This window comes from Podarcis muralis, chromosome 12 (assembly GCF_964188315.1).
Source record: "Podarcis muralis chromosome 12, rPodMur119.hap1.1, whole genome shotgun sequence".
In the NCBI taxonomy this organism is placed as follows: domain Eukaryota; kingdom Metazoa; phylum Chordata; class Lepidosauria; order Squamata; family Lacertidae; genus Podarcis; species Podarcis muralis.
In genome coordinates, this window is record NC_135666.1 from 41,499,421 (window position 1) to 41,521,470 (window position 22,050).

Sequence of the window (22,050 nt, forward strand, 5' to 3'; positions counted from 1 at the left end):
CCTCTGAGGCATCTAGGTGGCCGCCATGACAGAACAGGGGGTCTGGCCTAGGTGGGAGCCAGCAGGTCCTTCCTGTGCTAGTCAGAGATGGCAGCTCTCTCAGATCAGACCCCCTTCCACACCTCAGGGACATACAGACAGTACAGTGGTACCTCGGGTTACATACGCTTCAGGTTAGAATCCACTAACACAGAAATATTACCTCGGGTTAAGAACTTTGCTTCAGGATGAGAACAGGAATCGTGCTCCAGTGGCTAAAGTGGTGCTTCAGGTTAAGAACAGTTTCAGGTTAAGAACGGACCTCTGGAACAAATTAAGTACGCAACCAGAGGCACCACTGTAGACTCTTCCAAGTGTCCCTATTTCCCAGGGACAGTCCTGGAATTCTGGAATGTCTCGCTTTTCCTCAGGACGTCTTTAATTTTCCTCAGAGAAATGCTGGAATTGTTGGATGTCCCTATTTTCACCGGAGGAGAAATGTTGGGAGTTATGAGCCCACAGAGCCAAGGAGATAGGTAACAATAAAACCTTTATAAGTCACCCGAAGGCAGAAACTTTTTAAAAAATGTTTCATATTTTATTTATAAATATGTATGTGTGTACTGTATCTTTGTTGTTGTTGTTGTTTAGTCGTGTCTGACTCTTCGTGACCCCATGGACCAGAGCACGCCAGACTGTATCTGTACTGTATCTACATCACCTCCAACTTTTACGTGTCTGTGTGTGTGTGTGTGTTGGAGGTGTAGACCGCTAAATAGTCGCTTTTCTCCAAGATATTCTTGGTTGGTCTCTGTTCTTCTCCGAGCGATAGAAAACCTTAGTGGTTCCTTGGTAAACCTTAGTGGTTCCTTGGTAAATACGGGCTCCTTGGTGAACCTCATACAGGGAAAGGAACAAATTTTATTTCTAGAACAGGCCACCCAGAGTGGCTGAGGCAACTCGTTCAGATGGAGGGGGTTGTTGTTGCTAAGTATTTTCATCGGTGTGAGAGAGAGAGCGGCTGAGAGAAACGTGCAAGAGCCCGACGTCTCCTGGAAGAGGAGTGTTGGCACTGGAGGTCTAGCGACCAAGCGCCCCTCTCCCCCTCCGCCCTTAAACTGGCGCCCTCGCGCGCCAGGCTTCCCAACCGCCCTCAGCCCGCCGCTGGGGAGTCGTCGTCGGCCTCCTGGCCACGCCCCTTCCCCGCCGCTCACCGCGGCTCTGCCCACTCAGCACCTCGCTCCCTTTTCCTTTCTCCTGCGCTTACCCAGCCTCCTCCTCCTCCTCCCCTCAGCCTCCCTTTCCCTTTAAAACTCGTGCTTCCCCTGCCCCCGCCCTGCGGCCGCGCGCGCAGGCGCGTTCTCTCTCTCTCTCCCGCCCCCACCTCTCCACTCGCTCCCGGCTCCTCAGCGACTTCGCCTCAGCTCCGTCATTCTGCGAAGCCAGCAACCCAAAGCGCGCCTCCTCCTGTTCTTCCCCCTCCTCGCTTCGAACTCCGGGCTTAATTGGCCCAGTCGGGAGCGCGCGCGCGGGCGCGCGGCGGCTGGTTTACTTTTCTTCAGGCGGCGGCGGTGGAGGAAGCAGCAGCAGCAGCAGCAGCAGCAGCTGGAGAAGTCACCGCCGAGGGAGGGTGGAAGGAGGAGGAGGAGGAGGAGGAAGAAGAGTGTCGGGCGCGCATGTCTCGCTGACCGGCGCTGAAGAGGAACTCCCCCACCCCCTTCACCTCCCGACCCCCCCCCCAACCCAGCCCAACCCTGCTGGGCGCCCCCTCCTCGCGACGAGGATTTGACACGCCGAAGCTGGAGAGCGAGAGACCCGCGCCTGCCCTTCCTCCCACAGGTAAAAGCGCTTCTCTTCCTCCACACGCTCCCCAGCCCCCCCCCTTCCCCACTCCTCAAAGTGCCCCCCTCCTCAAACACAGCTGCCGCCGCCCCCCCTTCACTACGAAGCCCTGCTCTGGCCTGCCCCCCCCCCCGCGCGCTGCCCACCATGATGCTTTATTGCCCAGGAGGCAGGACACCCCCCCTTAAACCAGCCACCCCCCCCCCACTGGTTTCATTGGGTGGTTGGTGGTTCCATCCAGGATGCTCCCCAGGTTCCAGTTAACACCCCCCCCCCCCTGTTTCGATGCTGGCAAAATAAGTACTTGCGCTAAGGAGTCTTCCCCACCTCACCTCCCTTGTTCCATTTTTTTTGCCCAGTTCTAGGGCAAATATTTCTCCTGTTCACTCCCCCCCCCCTTGTGCTTAATTCTTCACCATCCATTCCTCTGCTTGCCAGGCACCCCCCACTCTCCTTCAGTAGAATTGGAGAGTTGGAAGGGACCCCAAGGGTCTTCTAGTCCAACCCCCTGCAATGCAGGAATCTCTGCTAAAGCAACCATGACAGATGACCATCCGGCCTCTCCTTAAAAAACCTCATGACCATCCTGTTAATGCCCTCTCGCCACCTTTCTTAGTTGGGAAGGGGGAAAGGTGGGTCTTGAACCCCCGATCCTTCTGGGCTCGGTGAGGTGTTAATTCTGACCCACAATAGTGGCTTTGTGTGCTTCAGTGCTGTATGTTGAGGCACCTGGACCAAATGGCTTCTGTTCCTTGGAGATACACTTATATGGCAGACACTCCTTTCCTTTTCTCATGCAGCACATCTCCTGTTTTAGGACCTCCCACCTCACCACAACAAAAATACTGCTGTTGCCTGTTCAACTTCCTGTGGAAGACACCCCCTCTAAACTAGTTTTTGCTACAGCATCCCTGACCCACCCAAGCAATAGTTTCCATGTTCTGCTTTTATCATAGCTGTGCCGTGTCTAGTTCTAAAACAGGGCATGTCCCCTAATATATGACCCTTTCCACAGCCTTTTAGTCACTGGCCTTGATACTCTGCAATAGGCAAACCCTCTGCACAGTGTCCTTCCGAAAGTTCTTAATCCTCTCAATAAGTCCTTTGTCCTCCTAGCTGCTCATAGTTTCTCAAAATATAGGCCGTCAGAAATGCTGTTTGGGTGCTTTATTGTGCTCATCGCTAACCTGACCTCATCAACTAAAGTTTTGTCCTCTGAAAGATCCACTTTATAAAAGAAATGGTACCACTCTCAAGTTTAGCTACACACCTCTTCCCAATATAACAAATTTTCTCTACAATAATTCCATCATTCTGAGCCAAAGCTCTCGTTAGGATAACTATGGCAAGGACTACCTCAGATGTGACCAACTTTCTATATGATTATCACTTATAGGAAATTATATGACTCTGTGTGTGTTTGTATGTTCGCACGTGTGTGTGTCATCTAAGGTGATGGATAGACTGTTTTATCGCATGGAACTCTCATGTCATGCTAATGAAGGAAACATTGCATTTTTGTAATGGCTAATAGCCACGTGTGTGGATTCTTACACCCAAGTGGTTCTGTATTGGAAATTCATCATGTAGAACTCAGTGTTTGTTCCCACTTCCTGAGAAAATCCTCCATATAATATACCAGAGCCATCAAGTGTCCTGTCATAACTCAGTCATTACTGTCCTTTCTCTGTCTTCTGTGCTCTTGGTGTGCTGCTTTTCATCATTACCAGTAATACCCCAGTAACTTCTTCATTGCACCATACTACTGACTCAGCCAGATATATTTCTCTTCCTAAAAACAAAAGGCCATCCCCTTGAGATTTTTGCATTGTTCCCATCATTCTCCCTATTCTTGTTGCTTAGCCTTCTATTTTCATTGTTAAAATAAAGGGGACCACCAGACCTATTTTTGAATCCAGTTTCTCCCAGGTTGCTCTGCTATTGCTGGTGTCGCTGTCCCATTAGCATTTACCTTCTTTGTCCTAATTGCCCCTATTCCATATGCACAAAGTAAATTATCTTTTTCCTCCCAGTTAGCGAGAGAAATGCTTTATTGAGAAGTAAAGCACCAATTGCTCTCCTTCAATATTACTGTCTTAAGTTCTCCAAAAGAGGAGGTGGTCAAGCAACTTCCCCCTTTCCTGCCCCTGTAGAGAGAACAAGTCTGTAGGCTTTTGTATGATTAGCAGCATCTTCTTTGTAGCAAAGAAATATCTCATACCTCCCACCCACTCCTTTTTCTGGAATGTCTCCAATATGTATCCCAGGCCTGCCTCAAGCCTCTCTTTTTGGTTGGAAAAAAAACACACCGTCTCCTTCCTTCCATCGTCCACTGTCTGTGTTCCCCCTATTTCATTTTGCTACATTTTATGTCATCCTGCCTTTCACCACCCTGGTTTTCTCTTGTTTCTGCCTTTCCAAGAAAGTGCCTGAGAAGGAGAGGATGTCACATTTTAAAAGTGTCCATTTCAACCTCTTGCCATTTCCACTACTGCATAATTATGTCTATGGCATGTGGCTCCCCACCCCCTCTGGGGAAATAGAAAAATAAGTGACTTGTATGTATCTGTTCTGTGTGTCTGTGTCTGTATCAGTCCAGAGCAGCTGCTTCAGTCTCTTTCTCCCCCTTCGCCCCCCGCCATACATTACAAACCTTGGCCTAGTTGGTTATAAACCATATTCCCCTGTTCTCCTACTCCCCTCCCCAATGTTTTGATCATTTCACCCTGATTGGCTTCTAATGAAGATGAAGTGAGGTAATGCTTGCTGCTGCTTTTCACGAACCCAGCAGAAATGTTCAATTCATCTTCGCTTATATGAAATTAAAGGCTGCTGTAGAAGACATCATCAGTGTCTTTCCTTGCCATTTGAATCCCAGTTTCTAAGGTTCTGTTTATTCTTCCTTGTGTTGAGCGGGGGATAAGGTAGAAAGGGAGAGGACTTGAAGCCCCAGTTCTGTGCATTTTTATGTAAGTTCGTAGACAGCCCAGATACTTTCATACTCATGTTTCTCCTTCATTATCTTGTAGTCTTGGAAAGACTTTAACCTCTCTGACCCTTGTGCATCCCTATGTGTTTCTCTTACCAGACGCTTAAAAACGTTTCTCTGGATGTGGAGTAATTTAATAGAAAAGGGACTTAGGCAGTGTGTCTCTCCCCCCCCCCCCATTTTTTATGTTTATTGCACTATGACACAACCTTGAGGCTACTTGATTGTGTGTGGTATTAATAACGGCAATAAAATACTTTCCTACAGTGTCACTCTCCCCTGTTGATTTTCAGATCGTTTGTTGTTTTGTTTATTTTCTTTTCTTTTGACCACATGCAAAAGGTTAAACTTCCCAGGCTAAATATGTTTTTATCCCAGTTATATTTAGCTCTAAGCTCCTTCAAATAAAATATAACTTGACGTGTAGTTTAAATGTTTGCAGTATATAGCATGGAAGTGTGTGTGTGTGTGTGTGTGTGTGCGAGAGAGAGAGAGACATCTCATGACAGATTAAAACATTTATTTTCTGTTGTAAAAACTGGCATTACTTGTTAAAGTAATGATATGTTATGGACTGCTGCTGTTATGCATTTATCTGATGAATGGTAACCTGAACTTCTGAAATACAATATAGTTCTTTTTCAACAGCAGTAATATTTATAGTACAATTGTTAGGGCAAACGTGTGCTTGGAATTCACTAAAAGGGTTACTGATGTTTTTCTGGTAAGTCACTCCGAAGTATGTGCATGTTGTGCCATCATTCCTTTCAAAACGTGTTGTGTAAAAGATCAATAGTTTTAAGGGGAAAGAATAGCTAAAATAGGAAGGCAACTCTGTAACCTTTCCTCAGATTTTTTTTTTAAAATTATTTTCTAGGGCTATCACTTGATTGAGACAGTCTTAGCAGACTGATATAAATTTGTATATGAGAAAATAGTTGTAAAGGAAGAAAAGCTATAATTTGAAGCACACAGAATAAGCTGTTGCTTTCTCACACAGAGAGAATAACTCTTTTAAAGTGTTTCTTGTCATTTGATTTGTCACTGATAGCTTGTGTTAAAAATTATATTTAAAATCTGCCTCATTCATCTGGTGTGCCTTTGCAGTGGATCAAAATGTTTTTAATTTAATAGATTGACTAAGTGTAGCCCAAATATTTCCTTTATTTTTTAAAAAATAAAATAAAACAAGGATGCAACTGATTCCTGTAACCCAAATCCTGTAACATTTTTGACATAAAAATGCTAGTCTTATGCTACTTTTTAATCAATGGTTGTAAAAAATAAATAAATGTTGGTTGATCTGGTCATTGTTGCTTAATGTCTTAAATCCTAAGCCAATTTTGCTTGCAAGTAAGGGCTTGTACAGATGAAGCAGCTCAGTAGAAATTACTCACTTACTGACTTCCAAGTACTATTGGTGCCGACATCGTGGCAAAATCAAAAAGACATCATAATCCAACAAGGAGCGGGGATTGCAGTGTATGTGTTTTTAGAGAAATACTGTAATCTAAATTGCTCCCCCTGCCTCCCTGGGCAGTATTTTGTATTTGTGGCAAATATTGCAGGATGTTTACAAATTGCCTATTGTTGTTTCCCACCATGAGTAAGAGGGGCAGTGAAAGAAGTGTACTGTCTTGCTGTGGGAGAGGAGACGATGCTAGATTTTTCTTGCTTGACCCATATCCATCATGGCTGGCAATAGCTTGCTGTGAAGAAACAGTGGCCTGGTTCCAAAAGTTAATTTCCTCATCTTATATAGGGTATTTTTATCCTGTCTTTCAATCTCACAGAAGATTCCCAAGGTGGCTTTCCAATTAAAACATAAGTCTTAAAGAAAATAAAATGGCAGAATCTGCCTAAAATCGGATTAAAATTAATAGTGATAAAACTATAGAGTAGTAAAATTCTGTAATACTTGTAAGAGGAAACATTACAATTCACTTAGTTAGGCACCGTTTCCATACACATTGCAAGAAGCTCTTGTAGATTACTGATTTTTTTAAAAAACAAACAAACTGTGTCCTTCTGATTTTATATGAAGGTTGCAAATTTCACTGTTTTAACCAAAGTGGAAGAGCAGTTGGTGGTACTGTTGATTCAGACTCTTCTTGGTGAAAAGGATTTTCTGTATCTGCTTCCACCTGGTTTCTAACCAGGTTTTGGGAATAAGACCCACTTTACCGTTCTTGTAAACTCTTTTGCTTTGAGGAAAAGTTAAGAGGCATGTTCCTGTTTACTCTTAAGAACTTTCTGATAAAGCAATCATACCCTTCTGGTTTAGCCTCAGGTGCTGGGAGCTGGAGTCAATACATTGCAGTTGCTCTGTTATTTCCCAAGTACATTTCAGAGGCTGGCACTGGGAGATTACTATTTTACTGTATGCAGAGTTATTCAGATCCTTGTTGCTACAGAGTTCCACATTCGCGTGTACCTTATGATGTAATTAACGGTCCTCTCTACCAGTTTTTGGAGGGACCAGAAAGGGGCTTAAATCCAACAAAGTCCGTCAGATTGGGTAGTCTGCACATGAATTACATGATTCCCCAACCAATACAGCTTGTTACATCTATGTACCTCATGATCTCATTATTAGTCCAAGGAAAGAGTTTTGGGGTTGCCTTACTAAACGCTCTTGCAGTTGCGCGTAAGACAGGCAATTTTGGAAATGCCACAATTTTGTAAGACGTCAAGATGGCCAAAACTTTTGTATCATGACATGCATTTTTTGACACTTGCTCTTGGACTATTGGGTTTAAAGATAAAATAAAAACCAAATGTGCCCACCCCACCTCCCATTCAAATCAGAACCACAGGTGAGACTTAAGCTTTTCCTCCCCTACAGTGTTATTGGATATATCAGCCCTGTGTGGCAAATTGCAATAGTCAAACTCCCCCAGGTCTACATGGGTGTCCAGAGCTAAGTCTTGTCCTTGTTGGATGAATTTTAGTTGTTCAGGCATGAGAATGTTATGTACAATATTATTAGACACGTACAGCCTGCCACCTGCATGCTTGACCTTTACTTCTCTTGGCTCAGTGATGGAATGACTGTCTGGAACCAGGAGCTGGGAAATGCTCCTTATGAGACTGAGTTGCCCTTAAGGAGGCAGTTGTGAGGCAGAAAAAAAATATTCCTGGACCTGGAAGGTTGTAATCGGTGTTAGAAACTGAGATGTGAAAGCTAGGAGCTAAATGGCACCTTAAACATAGGTTATGGGCACAACAACGGAATGTCTAGGCACCTTTTTTATAACAAGAATACAAAGCAGAAAATGAGTGAACTCCGTTTCTTCCACTCTGCAGTTTTAATCTGAAATCTTAGGCGCAGTGCTGTGCCCAGAGCTCAGAAACTGCTTGTGCTAATGAAATCCCGTTGCAAAATGTGCCTAGAACAATGGGAGTTTCGAACGCTGGTTGTAATAACTACCAGCTTGCTAAATTTCTTTTCCAAGGAAACAGTTTAAGAGCCAGGGAGATGGTGCAATTCCATTATCACTTGGAAGAGACTTAACTATTTGGATCCATTTTGTTGAGTTTTAGACCCAATTTTGGCTTTGAAAGCACTTTGGCCATCCTGATACATTATCTGTGCTGGGGAAGAGACAGGATGAATGCAGCTCTTTTACTCATCTGCATCTCTTAGCAGCTTTTAATACCATCATGGTATCTTTCCAATAGGCTGTCTTGGGTTGTATCATATTTTATCTTTATGATGCTTTATTTTGAAGTTTTTGTAAGTTGCCCTGTTAAATTTTACTGATGGGTAGAATAGAAGTTCTGTTAATACATAAAAAATAAATCCAGTCAAAATAAAAATAAAGCTCAGTCAAAAACTGATCTATCCACTGTTCTACCCTGCCTTCCTATAAAATTAGAATTGGTATTGCTCAGTCTTAAAGTAGTCCAACTTGTACCCTGCTGTGCAGTTTGAGATTCTTGGCTTTTATATATTGCTATATTAATGTCCCTTGTAGATTACAGATCTAACCAAAGTTAAAACATACTGTATTTACTATGTTACAGTAATAATGTTAAGAATATGTTTAAATGCTATGATCTGAAATAGCTTAACTTTAGTTGGATTGTGCCCAGGAAGTTTTTAGAAATACTGTACCAGATTGTTGTAACTAATGCAGGTTGATCCTAAGCATGTTTATTCAGAAGTACCATTGTGTCCAGTAGGAGAAAGTGTACATAAGATTGTAATCTCGATCTTATTTAAAGGTACTGTAGGGCTTCCATCCAAATTTAAGTGAATCCAAATCTCTACATTTTTAGGCCTTTCTTTTAGGTGCCAGCTTCTTGCTGTTTGCAGCTGTGAGTTTAAGGCAGACATGTGAGAGATATTAAAACACTAGGTTTTACATATAGAGTACTGTACTAGGTTGAAGATTATTGATCAAGTGAGGCTGCCTTCTAATTTCAGGTGCATGTTACATGAACACACTCAGAATCATGCTTTTTATTACTTAGGATATTCTGAGGGCTATCTCCTAAAAATTAAATAAAAACAAAACAAAAACAAATTGAAAAGAGTCTTCACCATAGAAGAAGTTGAGGAAAGAGTCTGGAGATTAGGCATAGGTATTGGCTTGTGTTGGGTATTAAGTTAGGTCAAATCTTTTTTCTCTTATTTGAGGAAAGAGAATCCCTGTACATGTTATCCCAAAGAATGGAAAATAGTCTATATGATTAAGGAAATAGATTAGGGTTGCTACATTTCAGAAAGTGATGGACGAAAAAGTTGCCAACCTAAAATAGATAAGGTGATTATTATGAGTTACTTGCTAAAACAATAACTCTGTAGTGTTACTTCAGGCTTCTAATTTATGCATTTAGCATTAGCTCTCCTTCACTACCCTTCTTTTCACAATAGTTGCTTATCCTATCTGAATATTTTGTTTTTTTATCTAATACAAGTGAAGACATATAAGTATAAAAGTGGAATGCATATAAACGAAGAATTTTCACATTGTGACGTGACAAAAATCCCAGGATTATTATTGAAGTGTTTTGGTCACTTTTAAAAGCAGCATCACAAAGCAGTATATGAACAAGAGCAAGGCAAGACGATCCTTTACAAACCCTGGCCCCAAAATGTAAAGATCAAGACCAACACTTCAAATTATGACCAGAAGTTTAATGTGGCTGGTGCACTTGGTTTAAAATTGGTGTTAGGTTCTCAAATTTCCTTTCTTTCCACCATGTCCTTGCATCCCAGCATTTGGATCATCTTAAGAGGCAACCCCATGTGCTTTGTAGGTATGCTTGGAGATAACTAGTATGTGGATAACTTAGGCCAATGTGTGACTCCCGCTTATAGGGTTGCAGCCAGCATACAAGCTGCACTTGCTGCCTGTGTCTCACCAGACAATTACAAGTTTACAACAGCTTTGCTAACCTGGTACCGTCCATAGGTTTTGAATGATAATTCCATTGCCTGCCCATGATGGATGGGAGTTGTCCAACACACCTGGAGATTGCCAGGTTGGGAAAAGCCGGTCTTGGAGTACCCCAAACTTCCCAACCCACAGATTCTTTGTCTTCCCAAGATGAATTTAAGCTTCGTCTACCCAGATACATTTCCTAAAAATTCTGTTGCCTCCCTTGGATTCTTAGGTTGAAAAAAGTGATGCGGCTGTATGTCATCTGCATGATAGTGACGTCACAGTCCAAAGCTCTGGATGCTTTCCCTTTCCCAATGGCTTCATAATTTGTTTGGATGAGTAATAACCAAAGCTATAATTTTATTTATATTGCTTGTTTGTTTTCCATTTAGAATCTAAGATGTCCACTGAAGGGCAAAGAGTTGACGATAGTCCAAGCACTAGTGGAGGCAGCTCTGATGGAGATCAGCGGGAAGGTGTTCAACAAGATCAAGAAAGAGAACAGGTTCAGCCCAAGAAAAAGGAGGGCAAAATATCTAGCAAAACAGCTGCTAAACTTTCAACTAGTGCTAAAAGGTACTTGCTCTCTGTGGACTTTTTCTCTACCTTTCCTGTTAATTAACATCATTAGTAGGCATCTATTCACCTGCTGACTATTTTATTACTCCACAGGGTTGTATGTTTGTGTTAACCTTAGTATGATCACTGGTTGGTTGACTCACTGGTTCTTAATCCAAATGGCTATAATAATAGTTTATGTAAATGCACTGACATTCCTATATTGCTATTAAAATTGAGGCAGTTTTGTACATAGATACACACACTTGCGTTTATGTGATTGACTAGTTTTCAGATTTGTTGGCATAAGTCAAGGTTAATTAGCTAAAAACATTTTGGACATTTCAGCAATTCAGTGTGATAGATTGCTATATAATACTTACTGCTGTAAAATATGATGTTTTCCTTTGCCTGCTTGGTTAGGTAAAATGTCAGTATGACTGAAATGCATTTTCATTTCATAGTGTTAAACGGCAGACTTCCTTAGTACTTTTGGCTTTCTCGTTCCCAAGAGAGAAGGTAGATTTGGAGAACAGCTACTTAAGAGATCTTAGGCTGTTGCATCAGTCACTTCATGAGAACGATTGGTGTGCTTAGAATATGCACAGATGGAGCCTGCATTAATAGTTTCCCCGCAAGCACATGGCAGCATAAGCCTGAACAGAAGAATTCAACTTCTATTTCTGGGGAACTCAAACCAGTCATGGATTTAAAAAACCAAAAACCTATCTAAAGTATAGTCCTACAGACATGAAAAACTCAGGGCAACTGATTGCTTTGGCATCTTACAGTGTGACTGGTTAAATATATAATTTATTGTTAAGTGTACCAGCTGCATGGTGACATTGCTGCTTGCTTTTCTATTGCTCCATATTATTGAGTCGTTCTTCATTCTGGCAACACCAGTTTTGTCTAAAACATTGTTAGCGTTTCCTCTGCTCGGTGTAGCTACTCCATCATGCACATGAAACACTGCATGGGTAGCTACTACTTGATTCACTTCGTTGTGTGCAAAATATTCCTCAAAACTCTGTGTAGGGCAACCACTGAATAGAATATATGCAAATATATTCTTAAATTTCGGGCAACAACGTATGCTTTTAATGCTTGATCCATAACTAGCCAGAAATGATCACAGGGAGAGCAAATGACTTGTTTCTTAAAAGAAAACAATGTTTAAAACAATGGGCCAAATGACATTCATAGTGTATTCCTATTGTTGATAGTGTTTCTTACTGTATTCTCATGGTAATGCTTGTTTATACCGTTGTAAACTGACTGGTATGGATTAGGCCTATAATTTGTTTATTAAATCATGTTTATTTTGCTCTTTTTGAGGACTGAGGAGTCCTTCTCCAGGGCATCTTTTAAAACACAAACATATAATCCAGAAAGAAAGAAAAGCAACAGTGTAAACAGCAGGTAGCATAAAGCATTGGACAGTTCACAACTCCATAGTGCAGTTTTTGCAAGTCTGGTTGAGGCGTCCAATGGGCCAATGGGATTATTTCAGTTTATGTGCCCTGCTGATGTGAGCAAGACACTTGCAATGATGTGACCAGCTTCTTACTCAATTGATCTCTGTTCATCTTGGCTGGTGAAAGACAGTCAGCCAGGTGGGATGTCTGACCGGCTGGGTCCAGGGTGTTGTGAACACATCTCAACTTAATGGAGTGGTGCTTGCTGCTCTTAAACAAATACTGGTAACCTCAAAACTTGATTATTGCAGCACATTCTGTATGGGGCTGCCCTTTGTGCCTGGTCCAGAAGCTCCAACTGTTGCAAAATGCTGCAGCTAGATCATTGATTTACAAAGTTCTTGACCATATGAGTCTAGGGTATCTTAAGGATCACTTGATCCCTTATAAAAAGGTGAAAGGCCCCTGGACAGTTAAGTCCAGTCAAAGGCAACTATGGGGTGCGGCACTCATCTCGCTTCAGGCCGAGGGAGTTTGCATTTGTCCACAGACAGCTTTCTGGGTCCTGTGGCCAGCATGACTAAATCGCTTCTGGCGCAATGGAACACATGATGGAAACCAGAGCGCATGGAAACGCCATTTGCCTTCCCGCCACAGTGGTACCTCTTTATCTACTTGCACTGGCGTGCTTTCAAACTGCTAGGTTGGCAGGAGCTGGGACAGAGCAACGGGAGCTCACTCCGTCACAGGGATTCGAACCTCCAAGCTTCCAATTGGCAAGCTGATCCCTTATTTCCGAGCCCAAACACAGAGATCCTGGGTGGAGTCTCTTTGTTGGTCTCCTGTGGCTCAGGTGCATGGCCAGCAACTACTAGAAGACATGTATTCAGTGTAATGCACCCCAAACTGCAGCACTTTCTCAGCTGATATAAGGCAGGCACTCTCCTTGCTGAACCTCAGACCCATGATTAAAACTTTCTGTCCCAGCAGGCATTTTAAGTAGCATTCAGGTTTGTGGTACATTTTTATTGTCTCATTTTCTGAGACAATAAAATGTCTTAAATGTCTTAAATTGATAAATAGTACTGTGCATAATGTAGGAGCTAGCTCAGTTGGTAGAGCAAGGTCGTGGGTTTGAGCCCCACTTTGAGCAAAAGATTCCTGCATTGGAGGGGTTGGACTAAATGACCATTGTGGTCCCTTCCAACTCTACAGTTCTGTGGTTCTATTTTAACTGTATAATGCTACATACACTTGTGAGTAAGTCCTATTGAACTCTGTAGGCTTTTTGAGTAAGCAAGCATATATTGGATCTTAAGTCTTTTTAACCAGGTTAAGTTGGCATAGCCTACTGAAAAGATGAAATGTTTTCTTTAAAAGTTTTGTTTTGCATAACAAAACACATTCATTTAGTGGCAGTTACTGCTAACAGCATAAGAATGACAGTTTACAAAAGGCTTGGAAGTTGCATGGACTTATTGCTTATGGTTTCACAGACAGATTTTTCCCTGCCTCTTCGATTTCTCATCAAAAAGGTTTTGCAGGTTTTTAAAGCCCCACAAACACACTGTTTGGCAAGAGAAACATAATACAACAGAAGAGGGGGAAATCAGTGTGTGCACCTACAAGAAACTGTGCTTTTGTCATACAATACAGTGGTGCCTCGCAAGACGAAATTAATTCGTTCCGCGAGTTTTGTCGTCTTGCGTTTTTTTTCGTCTTGTGAAGCATGGTGTCGGAAAAGTTTTGGAAAACTTCAAAAATCACCAAAGTCTTTAAAAACCTCAAAAAAGGCTACCACACCGCGTTCTATGAGTTGCTCCTCGAAGTCAAGTCGCAACTGTATTAACGGTGTTAAGAAAAAGGAAACAAACTTGCAAGACGTTTCCGTCTTGCGAAGCAAGCCCATAGGGAAAATCGTTTTGCGAAGCAGCTCAAAAAACAAAAAACCCTTTCGTCTAGCGAGTTTTTTGTCTTGCGAGGCATTTGTCTTGCGAGGTACCACTGTATCTGAACAATTATATTTCGCCTAAATTTATAATGTAATGTTTTTCTTTTTAAATAACTGTATATGTGGAGATACACTTTTGTCTGTAATGGTCTCAGTAATGCTAATATCTTTATGAAAATGTTGGCATACCTATGTTAACTACAGCAAATTTTTCATTCTAAATATAGTTTTAATAATAATCTTGTAGATTGAGGAGTTAACTGAGCCAGAAGAGAAGATGAAACAGCTGGTAGTTATGTTAAGCTTTGTTCAAGATGCACTAGTTTATGCCCCAAACAGATAGCACTTGAAAGCAAAAGCAATTTCTAAAGTAATTACTATTACCTGTACCTCAGACACAGACTATTTTCAAATGAAAAAAGAAGGCATTCTTTAAAAATCCATGCACTCATGTTAAGTTAAAGTACAGATTTTTAAGAATAATTGTGCTTTTAAGATTAAGGGTAGCAGAATTTTAAATGATGGTTATCAATTACTTTTGACTTGAATATAATTGTACCAACAGTCCACTAATGTTGGCTTATCCACGTAGCCCATAAGCCCATATGGTTGATCTTGTATTCCTATTTTGTGCCCTAGCTACTGGAGGTTTGTTATATGTACATTTTCAGATTATGACTGTTTATAACTCTACCAACCAAAGAGCATAGACATTGTATTCCATTATATGTAGAGATGATATTATGCCAAGTACCTATTAGCCTTAGCTTCTGAAAAGTTACCGGCACTTAAAATCCCAATCCGCTGTTTTTGAAAAGGCCTTACTTCCAAATAAGTGTGCAAAGGATTGCACCCAGAGCCTTCAAATTGATGATCTTGCTTAATATCCTTGTGGTATGTTGAGAAACGGCTAAATATAAATGCCTTGTTTCTAAAGAGATACCAGTCTGCAGGGCTTTGATCTTTTTCTTTTTTTGTAAAAAGGCAGAGTATATATGCTAAGCATGAATGAAGAATTGTGCCCTGCATACCGAAAGTGTTGTATTTGTAGCCAGATTCAATAATGATTCTATTTAGTTGCAAACCAGTATGTTTTGTTGTAGCACCCAGCTAATATTCATGCTTGTTCATAATTTATACAAAAAGAAAAAAAGAAAAAAAGATGATGTGCAACCATAACTGTATTATATAATTCTTAATATAAAACTATGAGGCTCCAACGAAGTCCTACTTGGAGTAGACTCTTTAAAATAAATGGCCATGACTAATTTAAATCTATTGATTTCAATGGCTCTACTCTCAAGTATGAATTGGTTGTGTGCAACCCTTGATTGATAAATACTAGTAGAAACTCTATCCAGTATGAAGGGAGGTGAATGGAAAGATGGTTAGAGAGAAGAGAAGGCCTTTCAAAGAGTCCTGGGGGTTTGCAGCCCAGCCCAGCCTCTGCAGGATCTCTGCTGATAGGGGCTGGGACACCCAGTGTCAAAAGTTTCACCACCATTGGTGTTTCTGCAAGGGCACTGCATGGGATTTAATGACAGCTACCTTCGGATGCTGTTTGAGTAGAGGTATCTTTTAAGCTACTTCTATGAAATGCGACTGGGTTTATTTTCCTGGTGCTAACGAATTCTCCCTGTTGCTATTCATTCACAGCATCAGGGGGTGAGTTGTTTGTGTAAATTCAACATTGAATAATCACCACAGTTGGGATCAGCAGGACATAGCTGACTTCCCATAGTAAGCGTGGGGTTGTCGGGGGTGGCAGTCTCTCTAATTTTATGTTATGCCATGTTCCCCGTCAATAGCAGCTATTTTTTATTGGTGCCCCCAACATTCTCTCAGAATTTGAAATGTGCTCAATGATCCCAAAAGGTTTGGTGACCCCCAGTGTAAAGGCTATCCATTTCCCAGAAGTTGGTGACCCCAGTTGGAGTGTGCAGTGGATTCAGCCCCTTCTCAACCATGTCCTAAGTTACAAACTATTTACTTACTTTTATACAAGTTTACTGTATGACCATTTCATAGAAACTTGGATTTGCCATGGAATATACATTAAACAGGAAATTTGCAGCCACATCTACACTTCACATTTTAAGGGTACCTATAAAACATCTTAGGAATATGCCTAAAAATAATATGTTTGAACACATGTATTTAGCTATGTTCTTGTTCCCATCTACATATCCTATCCTGGTGTCTGTTATCCTGGTGTCTGTTTCTTGGTCACACTACAGCAGAGCTTTCCAAACTGTGTTGTGACATGTTAGTTTCTCAGCTGCAGTGTGTCATGTGAGCGCTCTCCACGCTCCTCCCAGGACTAGAAAGGGGTTAATTTTACCTCCAGTTTGCTAGCAAAACTGAATTACTGTGTCGTAAAATGATGCATGTCTAAAAAGTGTGTTACCAACATGAAAAGCTTGGAAAGCTCTGCACTAGCATGTGCTAGAACCTTCATGATTGAATGCAGAAGTGTATTTATAAAAGTAATTTGCAATGATCAAGGGTTATAAATATCTACATACCCTCTGTTCTAATGTATTTTTTCCTCCATTAATGGTTTAGTTTTAGTTCAGCATTGTCCTGTACGATTACAGATTAAAGAGAAGAAGAAAAAAACCTGAAAGCAAGCTAGATGCCATTGTTAAATACCCTGTGGAACAGTTTAACTAGAACGAGATCGGATTTTTAAAGTCCTTTTTTCCTTCCCCTTGTGAGATCGAGTATTAGCCAGAGAGGAAGATCTGTTTTTGTTTAAAATACAGTTTTGTTTTTCTTGGTATCTGCAGCTGTGCTTGTTTGGATGACATCTGAAAGGCAGAATTCTTGAGTTTCATTACATTTCAAATTCTGTTGAATATACTGAGGTCTAGTTGTAAATGGAAATATAAGAGTCTAGTAAATAACTTCAGCGGCATACACTTAAATTTTATAGACATATTTGCACATCACACTGAACCATCGTTCATGCTTAGCTTTGATTCAACCTGAACAAGCAGCATGCTAATGCATGTTGCTCAAAAGTTTCTGTTTGCTGTTCTGCTCCAGGAGCAATATCCTACAAGCCTTGCCTTGCCTTGTCATCTGAAGTGAAGCTTATGGTTTGTTGCCCTCCCAGCAACCCAAGCCAAGAACAAACCTTTGGATGGCTTGATATGCTAAGGCTTGTCGTTTATAGTTGCCAGTGAGGGGAGACTTCTAAGCTTTAGCACACTGCTCATTCATGTTAAACCATAGCTAAACATTATCTATGGTTTAATGTGACTTGTGAATCAGGGCATGCTATACAGTGGAACCTTGGGTTGTGAACGTCATCCGTGATGGGGGCACGTCCGCAACCCGCAGCATTCACATCCTGAAGCGCTGCATATGCGCAGGCACGATTTGGCGCTTCTGCACATGCATGAGCAGCGAAACCCAGAAGTAACCCATTCCAGTACTTCTGGGTTTCCCGCGGTCCGCAACCTGAAAACACGTAACCTGAAGCGGCCGTAACATGACGTATGACTGTATACCAAATAGGTTTTCCTGTTCTGCTGGGTTAATTATGGGCAACTTTTCACGCATACTTTGTTATTGCCAAGTCAAAATGCAAGACTTGTGGGTCTTTTTTTTAATAGAATATAATTTTATTAATTTGTAGTAAAATAACATGGATCAGTTCCAACAAAACTTGTACAGTTGAGTGCTTATATTAATCACATACAAAAAGAAAAGTTGAACTGGGACAATGTCAAATAACTGAATCCTTGAATGCATTCTTCACATTAACACATATCCATGTGTGGAATTCATGGTTGCTTATCTATTATTTAGTTTAAATGTATACAGCTAGAACAGTCTCTTGAAGAATTCCATTTCTCAGCCATATACGAAAGTGCCAGCAAAAAGCCTGCCATTTATAAAAAACAGCAATATTTCTCCAAAGTCATGTTTTAAAGGGTACTTTATTTTTATTTAATAGATTTATATCCTGCCCCCAAATATAATTGTTAAGGATGGGTTCTGTAAACTTCCATTAAAATAACATTATAAAATACATAAAACCACTATAAAAATAAACTGCAGATGATGCAGCATAAAACCAATGCAAATTCAGATCCAAGAGTTTTTGAAACATTTTTTAAAATGTACTGAGTACTTCTTCTCTTCTAAAATCTTGAAATAAGAGTAGCTAAAGGATCCTGATAATATATATTGCTTATGCTTTCCTGCATGAAACCAGAAAATGCACATACAGCAGTTGTTCTTTCTTTTGGGACCATGGGTAAAATGTACAGACTGGCACCTTCTAAATTGAGAATACATTCTCTCACGCATACACTTACTGCCCAGAGCATATTTGTTCAGGAACTGCGTACACACTGTGCCATGAAACTGATCACTTTGAATAACCAAATATACTTGGCCAGATAACCTGTCTTATGATAAATACCATGTACAGGAATATTAATATAGATGATCAAATATTTTCAGTTTCCCAGCGTCAATTGGACAAGCAGTAGAAAACACAAAGAACCCATTTTACAGCAGCTGCAGTCTGCAGGAAAGTTTCTCCTGAAAGTCCAAAAGCTCTCAGAAACCCACTCCACAGTAACTCACAGCAGAACTTTTAGTGTGGCTGCCCCATTTTGTGAAAGAGATCCAACAGACTTTCCCAGCTGATTAAATGGGTCTCTTGTCATGAGCATTTATTTTGTATTGGCTGTTTCTTTTTTGTATTTAACAGTTTAATTTTTTTGCTCCTTTTTGTTTTTGTTGTACATCGCCTTGGGACAATTGTGTAGAAGGAGATACAGTGAATAATGTTCTTCACCAAGTTTAATTTCTGCAACCAGTGGGACTTGAGCTAGAATCCTATGTGTGGTTTCTTGGAATAAAGCCATATTGAAGTTGATTTTCATAACAGTTAAAATTAAGCATTTAAATGTGCTATTTTAGCAGGAAGTGTTGCCAGGGTACATGTAAAATTCCTGATCGCTGAACCATTTTTCAGGCTTTTAGTGGCAAAAGTGGAAGCTGGGGAAGGGTACACAAGATTCTACTCCTTGATTTGTTAACCATGCCTATCAGATATAAGTGTTGTATTCCTCCACCACCACCACCCAGGTCACAGTGAATATACAGTCGTACCTCCTTTTGGGTCCGGGATCCGTTCTGGAGCCCCGGACGCTCAACGAAAGAGACGCTCGACAAAGCGCCACTCTGCACATGTGCAATGTAGTTCTTCTGTGCATGCAAGAGCAACAAACCTGGAAGTAACCAGTTCTGGTACTTCCGGGTTTGCCGTGGATGTTGGATGAAATGGACCCTAAACGGGGCAGACGCAAAAGGAGGTACGACTGTATGTGCTCAATGAGTTGCATCCGTACTCAATTAGTTGCATTTAATTCCTGCTGAAATAAATAGGACTTAAGTAATTACTCACTACTTCACATTGTAGGTTTCCAGAAGAGAGCCAGTTAAACCAGCAAAACATCTTCTGGCACCTTAAAGACTAACAAATGTATTATGGCATAAAGTTTTGTGGAGTACAGTTCACCTTGTCAGATGCATGAAGTATTATCTCTGTGTGTGTTTCTTTTACACATACATGGTGGTGGTGGTTTTAAATAGTGAGGTCAGAAAGAAATGAAATGAAATTAATAGATCTGCCAGCATTGATAATTATTAACAGTGGCTATTCACAAAAAAATGGATGAAGTGGGCTGTAGTCTATAAAAGTTTATGCTATAATGAATATGCTAGCTGATTCCAGTGAAGTGCAAGTGCAACTACTTTAGTCTTGATCCAACCAGTTTTGTGTAAATGGATCTTTTACTTTGATTGTGTTGCAGTATCTAAATTATCATAGTTTTAGAAAATCAGATTCTTTACGTTATGGCAGATGGGCAGACTGTAAACTTTTAGCTCTGTAAACATGTTGATTCATTACCACTTGCATAGCATTTCTCAGCTAGGAACCCATTTTTCTTTCTAAGTGGCTTAGTCATACACATTGAACATCTAAAAATGCTGAGTGATGATGTAAGATTAGCTCAAGTAATCTAAAGGTGTAGTCCATTTGCCTTTTTGGAATTAAAGCATGTACTGTCAGAGTAACACAATTCTTTTTATCTTTATCTTGGGAAATCAGGTTTTTGTGCTTGTACGCTGCCTTTATAGGATTTTTCGTGCTTTGCAAGGTACATGTGTGCTCAGAATTCATCTCCTTGGATAAAGCATATGTTCGAGCAAAGGGAAATTGTTATATAGATTTTTTGTGGGGGGGGAATTGAAATGCAAGAAACGAGGCAAGTAGCACATAAATCTGGAAAGCATGTTGAGGCAGTACTTGCATTTATTTCTGCTTGTGTTTGTATACACACACACTGGTTGTGCCCATGTCCATTTTGCATGCCAACTCTGCCTACCCACCATGCTCCCTCATAGCTCCTACTAAAAGATAAAGGTAAAGGGACCCCTAACAGTTAAGTCCAGTCGCAAACGACTCTCGCTTTACTGGCCGAGGGAGCTGGTGTTTGTCCGCTTCCGCAGACAGTTTTTCCGGGTCATGTGGTCAGCCAGAGCAGCGCACAGAAATGCTGTTTACCTTCCCACCAGAGTGATACCTATTTATCTACTTGTACTGTGTGCTTTCGAACTGCTAGGTTGGCAGGAGCTGGGACAGAGCAATGGGAACTCACCCTGTTGCGGGACCTCGAACTGCTGACCTTCCAAGCAACAAGTCCAAGCGGCACAGTGGTTAAACCACAGCGCCACCCATGTCCCTAGCTCCTACTAAACTCACCCCAATTCCTTATGCTTGCCACTCAGTAGCGGGAAGTTATTTCTTCCTTTTGCTACCCACTCCGCCTATCTGGGCAGCCAGCTCATCTGCCTGCTGCTCATTCACTCCTGCCTGCCTACCTGCCTGTCTGAGCTGCCTGTTTCCAGAGAGTGGGAGCACAAGGGGCAGAAAGACTTTCTCCCCTCCATCTCCCTGCTTTGGCTGAAGCAAGAAAGTCTGCAGTTTTGAAGTGCAGCCTTTATTCTCTCCTTGATGGCATCAATGTGGCTGCTGTTCCCTTTTAGTCCTCTCCTCCCCAACCCACAGGATAGTTGATGGTATGTGGGTCGTGGAGCAATGGGGGAGATGAAAAATCTACTGAACTGCTGGCATTGGCTTCTTGGTAAGCTATCATGCCTTATGTCTGGACTGATTTTTAAACCTTGGAAATTTTTAAACGGAAACTTTGATTCTGTTGGGTTGTTTTCCAAAATGAAAACTGCAAAAAAAATTGGGGGGTGTATGCGAAGTGTGTGTCCCCCAGACAATTAGGATCAATGTGTAACTTGTGGCATACTTCCTGTACCATAAGAACTTAGTTTTTACACACTGGAGTTAATTTTTAAAAAGTTAATAAACTGGAGGAAAAAATAACTCTCTCCTTTTAATTTCTGTCTCTTTTCTCTTAAGAATTCAGAAAGAACTTGCAGAAATTACATTAGACCCTCCTCCAAACTGTAGGTAAGTTTTGAAATGGATTTTAATTATTTGGAATATATTTGAAAATTTCACCAGAGGTAAATTTTGTCTTGTTTCACTTTGGTCTGCTTGGTTAGGTTTCTGGCATAAAGGTTTGCAATTACTAAATTTTAGGAGACTTTCATGAATTACTTCAGAAGCTATGATCATAATGCAATGCTAGTAAATATTAAAACAGGCCAGGTTCAGTTAAGTTTTATTTTTAAGACTTGGTTTTGCAGTTTTGTGTTAATTGTTTATGTATTTTGTTGGTGAATGGTTGTTTTTAGCAAAAGAGAAAACTGCCAGATTCTAGGTTTGCTCTTCCTTTTTCTTGGGCATCATGCTCTTGTGGAAGCATGATGTAATAGATTGTCAAATAGTTTGGTTTTTTGTAGAAGCAGGTTTTGGCTATT

The 22,050-nt window shown here is 41.1% G+C and overlaps 1 protein-coding gene across 2 annotated transcripts in view; it reads left to right on the forward strand.

Annotated features, from left to right (window-relative positions):
* The first annotated feature begins 1,338 nt into the window (after positions 1 to 1,338).
* The window catches only part of LOC114607241 (ubiquitin-conjugating enzyme E2 E2), a 119,657-nt gene continuing 98,945 nt past the window's right edge, over positions 1,339 to 22,050 (forward strand). The window contains exons 1-3 of one of the 2 annotated variants that reach the window (XM_028750248.2): positions 1,344 to 1,818; positions 10,593 to 10,776; positions 21,587 to 21,637. In XM_028750248.2, the coding sequence (XP_028606081.1) occupies positions 10,601 to 10,776; positions 21,587 to 21,637 (227 nt within the window). In that variant the 5' untranslated portion in view covers positions 1,344 to 1,818; positions 10,593 to 10,600. Of the gene's footprint in view, positions 1,819 to 10,592; positions 10,777 to 21,586; positions 21,638 to 22,050 lie in introns of both variants that reach the window. The other variant, XM_028750249.2, reaches the window with a different exon arrangement.